This window comes from Chenopodium album, chromosome 5 (genome assembly GCF_948465745.1).
Source record: "Chenopodium album chromosome 5, dcCheAlbu1.1, whole genome shotgun sequence".
Taxonomy (NCBI): domain Eukaryota; kingdom Viridiplantae; phylum Streptophyta; class Magnoliopsida; order Caryophyllales; family Amaranthaceae; genus Chenopodium; species Chenopodium album.
This window is the reverse complement of record NC_137838.1, coordinates 9818809-9828284: the sequence shown is the minus strand read 5'-3', so window position 1 is coordinate 9828284 and position 9476 is coordinate 9818809. Positions and strand designations below refer to the sequence as shown.

At 32.7% G+C, this 9476-nt stretch overlaps 1 protein-coding gene across 1 annotated transcript; it reads left to right on the top strand.

Moving 5' to 3' along the window:
• Positions 1-418: 418 nt before the first annotated feature.
• Positions 419-3706, top strand: LOC145630377 (receptor-like protein EIX2). Its single transcript, XM_081682638.1, has 2 exons — positions 419-3456; positions 3598-3706. The coding sequence occupies exon 1, from the start codon at positions 452-454 to the stop codon at positions 3449-3451; it is 3000 nt and encodes a 999-aa protein (XP_081538764.1). The 5' UTR covers positions 419-451; the 3' UTR covers positions 3452-3456; positions 3598-3706.
• The last annotated feature ends 5770 nt before the right edge of the window (positions 3707-9476 follow it).

Sequence of the window (9476 nt, the reverse complement as noted above, 5' to 3'; positions counted from 1 at the left end):
CACATTCTTCACTCATATAGTCATATTTATGATTTTTCTTGAACTTTTCTTGCATGTAGCCAAACAAAGGAAAACTAATTTACAATTGTGTTTTTCCTCGAAATATGTTTTTTCATGAAAGCTAATCAAACTAAACGGAGCCTAAGTTGGAGAAAATAAGTTGTGAATGAGTTGGATTTTTTGGCTCTCCGTATGCTTTACTTATCCAAAGTAATAATTGATGACTTTAAAATTTCCTTTGTACAATGCAAGAAGTTTTTAAGTCTACTCCTAATTAATTTCTTTCATTGACATTTATTGTAACTTGCATGACAAGTTGTGAGCATAGGTATGAATGTACGATAATTTCTTCGTATTGCAATTCTAATGCTTCAAAGTTCTATTTATATGTTTAGCCCATACATTATATTGATACATATACATTCATTGATCTAGCCAAAGTTTGGTGACAATGAGTTCTCATAAACTCCTCCTTTCTTGTTTTTTGCTGTTTTCCTACTTCATTTGTGTTGCTCATGGGCTTGATACCCTTAGCAGCCACCACAACAACGTCATGTGTATTGAGAAAGAAAGAGAAGCTTTGTTGAAATTCAAAGAGGGCATTCAAATCGATAATTGCGGGTTGCTGTCTTCTTGGGGAGATGATGATGATGATAACAAAAACTGTTGTCAATGGCGTGGCATCCGTTGCAACAACCAAACTGGCCATGTAGTCAAGCTTGACCTTCGTGGGGTTGTCACTTATTATTTTAAGGATCATTGTTTGCAAGGTAAAGTGAGTTCTTCCCTTGTTGATTTGAAGCATTTGAGTTACTTGGACTTGAGCCTCAACAATTTCCAAAACCAACCCATCCCTAGTTTTGTTGGTTACCTTGTGAGTTTAAAGTACCTTAACCTATCCAACGCTAGATTCAGTGGAGAAATTCCACACCAGATTGGAAACCTTTCCCGCTTGATTTCTCTTGATCTTAGCTATTACAATCATGTTTATGACAACATTGAGATTCTCTATGTCAAAAACTTGTCGTGGCTCTCAAATCTAAAATTGTTAAGTTATATTGACTTGAGTTCTGTCCATCTCAGTAGAGCCATAGACTGGCTAAAAATTGTGAACGACCTCCCATTCTTAAGGTTTCTTCACTTGGAAAGTTGTAACCTTCCCTCTAGAATTCACTGGCCACTTTCATACAAAAACTCCACAACCACTCTTTCATATCTTAATCTTGCTGGCAATCAGTTTGATTCATCAATATTCCAATGGCTTTTTAATTTGAGCGGAATTGATACTCACCTTGCATATGTTGATCTCCGTTACAATCAGCTTGATGGTTCCTTTCCAAGGTCATTTGGGAAGATGCATAATCTTGCATATCTTGATCTCAGTTATAATCAACTAGAAGGTTCGCTTCCTAATGAACTTGGAAATATGCATGCTCTTTCTTATCTCGACCTCTCATCAAATAATTTCCAGTCCTCGCAATTGCCTAAAATACTTGGCAATTTGTGTCACTTACAAAGTCTCTACTTGAATAAAAACAACATCACCGATGAGTTTCCCAACATAATCCAAACACTTACCAGATGCTCAAACAAGTCATTATCATATTTAAATCTGGGTGAGAATCACATATGGGGTCTGATTCCAGACGCGATTGGCGCATTTCCATCATTAAAACAATTATGTCTTAATAATAATCGTTTGAATGGAACCATCAGTCCTCGTTTGGGGCAACTGTCAATGCTCGATCGCTTGGATCTTTCTTCTAACTCTCTGCATGGTACACTCTCTAGCAGCCACTTCTCAGAACTTTCAAGATTACAATACTTGGACCTTTCAGGTAATTCAGCACTGGTGCTCGATATTGATGATGATTGGACTCCTCCATTCCAGTTGGATACTATTAAACTAACATCCTGCAGATTGGGACCGATCTTTCCAAATTGGCTTGTGAGCCAAAAAAATTATTCGATTCTTGATATTTCTGGTGCTGGAATTTCGGACAGCATTCCGAGTTCTTTTACATTATCTTCAAAGCTCACTTATCTGAGTATGTCTCAAAATATGATTTATGGGACGCTTTCAGATTTGGAAATACCAATCACAACGAGCCTTGAGTCTTTGGATGGGGTTGTTATAGATATGAGCTTCAACCATATTGAAGGTGCAATACCAACATTTCCAACAACCCTTACTTCATTAAGCTTGAATAATAATAAGTTTTCTGATCCCACCCTCTTTTTGTGTCCTAAGGTGAAAGTACGTCTATACAAGCTTGATCTTTCAAATAACTTGTTGTCCGGAAAACTTCCTGATTGCTGGATGAATTTTGACCAATTGTCTTTTATCCATTTAGAAAACAATAATTTTTCTGGTGTTATACCACCTTCCATTAGGTATTTGAAGAAATTGGAGACGTTGCACTTGCGCAACAATAGGTTTTCGGGAGAACTTCCAAGATCATTAGAGGATTGCACATCCCTGGTTTTTCTTGATCTTGCTCATAATTCATTTAGTGGACGTATATTGCCAGGCATTGGGACTAATCAAAAAAGCCTCAGTTTTCTAAGCCTTGGAAGCAATAATTTCGTTGGAGAAATACCTTTGAGCCTTTGTCAACTACCCTTTCTTCAAATCTTGGATCTCGCTGTCAACCAAATTTCTGGAACCATTCCAAATTGCATTTGTAATCTTAAAGCAATGCAAGATACAACAGATATGCTTCCACCATTGCAATACTCTATCACTGACCATAGTTCTAGTACCGTTGTCGTTGGTTCATACAGTGATGCTGCGACGATTATGTGGAAAGATGCAGAAAGGATCTTTGGGAAGTTTATAGGACTAGTAAAGCTCATTGATCTTTCACACAATAAGTTGAAAGGCAAAATTCCCACAAAAATCTCAGCTCTGCAAGGTCTTGTCTCCTTGAACTTATCAAGAAACAGTTTGGTTGGAAACATCACACCGGAAATTGGACAATTGACAGCTTTAGAAGTTCTCGATTTGTCAAACAACCACCTCTCTGGTGAAATCCCTGCAAGCATCACTGCTTTGAGTTTTCTCAGCAACTTGGATTTGTCAGACAACCACTTCTCTGGAGAAATTCCGAAGGGCACTCAACTTCAAGGCTTCAATGCTTCAGTATATGCTGGAAATCCTCAACTTTGTGGAGCTCCTCTCTCGAATTGCTCTTGGGATCAACCACACCACAACTCGACAGGGGAAGATAATACTACTCCCCAGGATGACACTGATGATGACAAGATGTTTTTTCTGGGGTTGTATGTAAGTGTTGTGCTCGGATTTATCATAGGATTTTGGGGAGTTTGTGGAACATTGGTGCTGAAGAGATCTTGGAGGCATGCCTTTTTTCAGTTCTTTGATGACATGAAAGATAGGCTTTATGTCATGGTCTTATTGAGCATTGCTAAATTTAAAAGGAGGCTTTAAATCCAGTAAGTTCTTAATCTTTATTCTTTCCTGTTTCAATTTTTTTTGTTGACAACGACAATATTATTAAGTATTGACTGCATGTCTGTATCTATTATGAATTTAAATATGATTGTATTGAATATAACATAATTACAATTATGCAGCTGGCTAAGATTCGGTGCTAGAGGAATCGACTTATTTTGCTTACGGCCTACCTATGTGCTAGGGAGCACAGAATCAGAAGTCCTCTGTTCAGATTCTTGCTTTAGATGCTCTTAGCATTGCTAAGTCATCTCTGTACTTTCTCGTTCTGTCCTAGATTATGTAATAGAGCTTCACATTTCATTGCTAAGTCCTCTCTCGCTTACAATGAACTGAGATGTTAGTCATGTAATCCTTGCTGACAAGGAGAATTAATCTTAATAAAAAAAAATTATTTTGCTGCCTACCATATACAAGCTTCTCTTGGGAGCACAAAATGAAAAATCCTCTGTTTTAGATACTCTTAGCATGGATAGTAAGTTTGAGTTTAGTTTTTCCTCATCCTGTCCTAGAATATGTAATATAGCAGCACATCCCATTGTTAGTCAGGTCATGTAATATAGTAAGTTTGAGTTCAGTTGGCTTGCTGAAGAATGTGATGTGTCTGTAATGTAATATAAATCATGTGATTCTTACCATATTTTGCAATTAATAAAACTAAATTCTGAGAAAAACTATCAGCAAAATATTGTAAAGTTTCTCACATTTGTTCAACTAGAGTGGGATCAACACTTACCTTAGCTTGTATATGTCGATCTCTCTAACAATCAACTTGAATGTCCTATTTCCCACTGCAATTGGCAATATAGCTCGATCCCAATGCAATAGGGAATAAGCAAACATAGCTTCAATGTTCCTATTCCTAATGCAATTAGGATTTTAGAGTCTCATGTATTTCTGAAGCTGTGAGATAACTTACTGTCAAGTCGACAAGTCCGATCCTGATGTGATGCAACGAGAAACCTGTTGGATATCTCGATCTCTCAAACAATTTGATTACAGGTAATCTTCCAAAATCTCTTGGTTACAGGTTAAATCTCACATACTTTGACTTTATCACACAACTTGTTAGCTGTAGAAGGAATTTAAAATAAACAGGCAGTGATACTAATTAATAAGTTTTACGTACGATTATATGTTAGCGCCGGGTACCTTGGATTTTGTGGAGTCTGTGGTACTTTGGTATTCAAATAACATTCTTGGAGATACGCTTACTTCCACTTCCAATAGTAGATGAGATATTGAACAAGATATATGTGAGTGTAGCTATATACGTGTAACGTGTTCCGATTTCAGAGGTCACAAATGCAAAATTCGTAGTGTAATCCCTTCACCTATATATGTTCCATATAACTTTTTACAGTACATAGAGTTATGCTCAAGCGAACTTCCGATGACACTTTATCGATGACGAGCCATCCTTAATAACATACAGATGGTTTTAAAGTTATTGTCTTTGGACATATATATAGGTAAATTGACATTTTCTTGTTGAGAATTTGTATATTTTTTAAATAAAACATGTACCGACTACAAAATTTTTGACTACTGAAATATATTCAATTCAATCTCATATTTTTTTGTATATATAATGTGCAATTGTGCATGACTTTTTGTATTTCCAAAAACTTGGAAACTTATACTCTGTAACAAATAGAAAATCAAATTTCTACATTTTGTAATTATATATAAATATTCAATTATAAATCTATGCACACCCTTTCTTCTCATCAATCTCATCTTAAAACTTTTAGTTGTGACTTGAAATTTATTGTGATAGCAAAAGGTCAACTTCAAACGCACATATCTCCCAAACCGGCTAAAAGTGATGATTCAAGTTGGTGGTTATAACTTGTTTTAAGATCTTTCATATATCATACGCCCAATTCCGATAAGAAACAAAAAAGTTATGACCGTTTTACAAAAGATTATCGAAGCTAGGGAAGGGACACAGACGTGCCCTACATAGCATGTTCGTGCCTAGTCGAATGAAGACGTTTTTGCTTCCTATTTTTGGGTTTGTTTATGATGACTACTAACGGTATTCCTTGGGTTTTCTTATAAAAAGTCATTGGGTGGAAAATTAGAATTCAGAAGTGCTAAAAATTGATTCTAATCAATTCAAGCCAATATGTAACTCCATTGAGTTATTTTGTGAGATGGAGTAGAGTGTTGTATCTCCTTTATTTCATCTCTTGTTATCTTCCATGAAAGCTATATAATAAGAAAATACTTAGGTGTAATTTAACTGAACCATGTATATATGTGTATCTACCTCATTTATTTTCTACTTTATTTCACAAATTATATTTACTACCTCCGTTACATATTATGTGCAACAAAAACATCGACACGGACTCCTAGACAAAATTTTTATGTGAGTGGTAAATGGAGAGAGAAATATAAAAAAAAAACATGTGATGAGGAGAGAGATGGAGGAAATGACAACCAATAAAAGGAAAGAAAACATTTGTTTCAAATAAAGTGTAGCATCTATTTTTAGAAAATGTTGCACATAATATGAAACGGAGGTAGTATGTTTTATACAAAATATATTGTTGTCTATATTCCTAGCGTATCAAACACATGACCTAAATCAATCGATCCTTGTCTATTTCCTAACAAAACATTACGAGTAAGAAAATGAATAAAGTCTAATTAACTTAGGGCCTGTTTACGTTTACTGAACCGAGGTGAAGTGAACGGAGCTGAACTGAAAAGAGCTGATATGAATACTTTAAGAGAGAAGGAAGTTAGTAGTTGAACTGAATTGATTAAATCTCAATTGAAGTGAAATTAAGTTGAAGTGAAAAGACCTTTAATTGTAGAGCAAAAATATAGGGTGAAATGACACTTTTATTTGTACGCAGAAGATGTGGAATATATAAACTATTAGTATTAGCTATAACTCTATAAGCCTATTATACATAGTGGAGTGTTAGTCATTAGGTTCTGAAAGGAAATAAATAATACCTGAAATTTCCAATGTGAAAAGGCGGCCCCATCATAAACAACGAAACATTTGAAACGCGGTAAGAAGACATGAAGTAAACTTCTTTTTATTAAAAAATGTAAGAATCAACAATTTCATATCATTAATTCTATTTTTCTTGTTCCAATGGAATCTTATAGTATTATTAATCCAAAATTAATCCATCCCAAAAATGTAACTAATATTTTTCTAGTTTTCTTACCTACACAATTAAATACCATGAAAATGCTTTTTCTAAAAAAAAAAAAGTTCAATATCATCATCCTCTCTCTAGTCCAATCTATCCTAAGATGGATTCAACTAGTTGTTTGGGTGCCGAAGATATGCGAGGTCGTATGTGGCACTTCTAGTAAAATACCTTTATTTGATATGTATGAATGAAATATTTTGAACCAATGAAGATTGGCTAGGCATGGGAATAGTACTCCATAGTTTTGTTGGATGGGAGTACGTTAAAACAAATTAAAAGCTTGAAAAGGATGATAATAACTAAGTTTATCTTCTAATAAACCAAATCAGGCGTATAAACAATTTTTTTTTTAAAAAAAATAAATATCTTAGCAGCACACTAATATATTGCAGTATTGTCCACTTAGTATTATCTAATACGGAGTAGATGGTTTGGTTGCTATATGTTGTTTCTTGGAAGAATGTGGGTAAAAGATTGACTTGTACGGTGTTTATTTTGGATTTTAATACTACTAAAATTTTTTCTTTTTTACAGTATATATAATATAATTTTCTATTGGTATGATGTTAGATTGTTAATGCTTAACTAACTAAATAAAATACAAAAGTTTAATCCTGAAAGGAAAAAAAAAATAGCTTTAATGGGTTAATAAATGCATTTTGATAATAACTTATCCCATAAACAATATTACATTAAATTAATAATAACTTAAATTAATAATAATATAAGATTCCATTGGAACAAGAAAAATAGAGTTAATGATATGAAATTGTTGATTCTTATGCATAGCCCTTAGGGCTATGTATAGCAAAACCCAAAAAAAAAATATTTTTGATGGAAGACTTGTAGTCGGTAACAACTACAGAGTAAGACTTTAATTCGTGGACATGGTAGAACTTCTCAATAGCAAATACTACCTCCATTCAACGTTATGTATAATTTTGGAATACTATCCCAAATATTTCACAAATAATACCCCAAAGTTACACATAACATTTAACGGAGGTAGTATATTTCATGGTTGGTAAATGTACTTTTTACTAACATTATCTTTCATTATGCATTAACATAAAGGATAATATTATATGTAGTCTTAAGGGATACTCCCTCCGTCCCCTTTTGATAGTCCATTATGGATATTTTTTCTTGGAAATTAATAAACACAAATAAGGCCCTGTTCTTTTGAACTTATGGGCAGAGCAGAGCAGAGTAGAGTAGAGCAGAATTCAGCAGAGCAGAGCAGGGCTAGGCTTCCTCACACTGTGGAGCAGAGTAGAGCAAAGCAGGACAGAGCAGTGCAAAGCAGCTCTAAAGAACAAGGCCTAAGAATAGTAAAAGTACATTGAAAAATTAAATTGTCATTGGATATGCAAAAAAAATAGATTGAGAAAGTAATAAAAGTACATGGGAAAACAAAATTTACATGAGAAAGCTGAATTTGCACAAATATTGTTGCAAATTAAGGGAATTTCGGTAAAAAATTAACATTAATGGTTGTTGAAAAAAGCAAATAGGGTTTCTTTCAAAAAAAAAAAAATAAATAAATAAATGAGGTGAATATTTTGGGACTAAAATTGCCCATAAGGGATTATCACTTGAGGATGGAGGTAGTATACATAAGATTAAATACACTCTTGAACATTATATAAAATTAGGAATTCACGACAAAAACACGCGTAAATCAGTGTAATTAGTGTAAATTTTTTTATGATTTCGTAACTTTTAACGATTTTCAAGTGTAAATTTAATGCTTATATTTTTTCAATGCATTACTTGTATTTACACAGTATTTTATTATATTACCTCTGTTCATGAAGGTTCAACTCATTTATTATTCATGTGGTCAAAATAAAATAACTTAACCATTTTTTATGATTTATATGATAAAAAAAAAAAAAAATTAACAAGTTTGATCTTATTAGATTCCCTAATGATAGATCTTTCAAATGTTTATTTTTTAAAATTAATTATCAAAGATGTTCATTGGAGACCGTGCAAATACAAAGTGAAGCAAACTTTCAAGAAAGAAGGGAGTAATTAGTTTGCCTTTATGTTACACTTTGCAAGTGGAAAAATGGATGATTAATTTATTTGAATAAAAGTACAATTAGGACCATTACATAGATAATAATTAAGTAAAGAAACTAATTTTTTTTTAGGGAAACCAGGCTAATGCAAGTAGGTTTTTTTTTTTTTTTTTTTTTTTTAAATACTTACGTAACGTAGAGACCATGAAAAAAAATGAAAAAAATATTCTGAGCGGGGCTTTAAATTAGGGAAGAGAAATAAATAATTAAATATAATATAAAGTTATTAGAAAAAAAAAAAACAAGTAATGCATTCAAATAAAGAATGGAGGGAGTAAAAGAATGAGTTCACATATAAAAAAAAAATTAAAATAAATTAAAATAAAAAAGAAAGAAAAAAGAATGAGCTCACATCACTATCAATCAATTAACCTATACTAAAAGCGAACCTAAAGTGACACTTGTCACGATGTTATAAAAAAATTTCCCGCCTTTTTGTCTTTTTTTTTTTCCCAATATTAATGACTTCCATTTTATAACCTACTATAATAATTATTTCCATTTTGACAACACATTTAATCCAATCATACTCAATTAATTTTTTTTTTCTTTTTCAACATATATTTTATATACTATAAATCTTTTAGTTACAAATATACTAACATAGTTTAAAATTAAGGTATTGACATATATCATCATCCAAGATTATCATAATATTATTATAATTTTTTTCCTCTAACTTAAAATTTATTTTAATTAAAAATAGGAATAATAATTTTGGTAGGATAATTT

Coding starts and splice junctions, on each gene's coding strand:
- LOC145630377 (XM_081682638.1), top strand. CDS start 452: ATGAGTTCTCATAAACTCCTCCTTTCTTGTTTTTTGCTGTTTTCCTAC.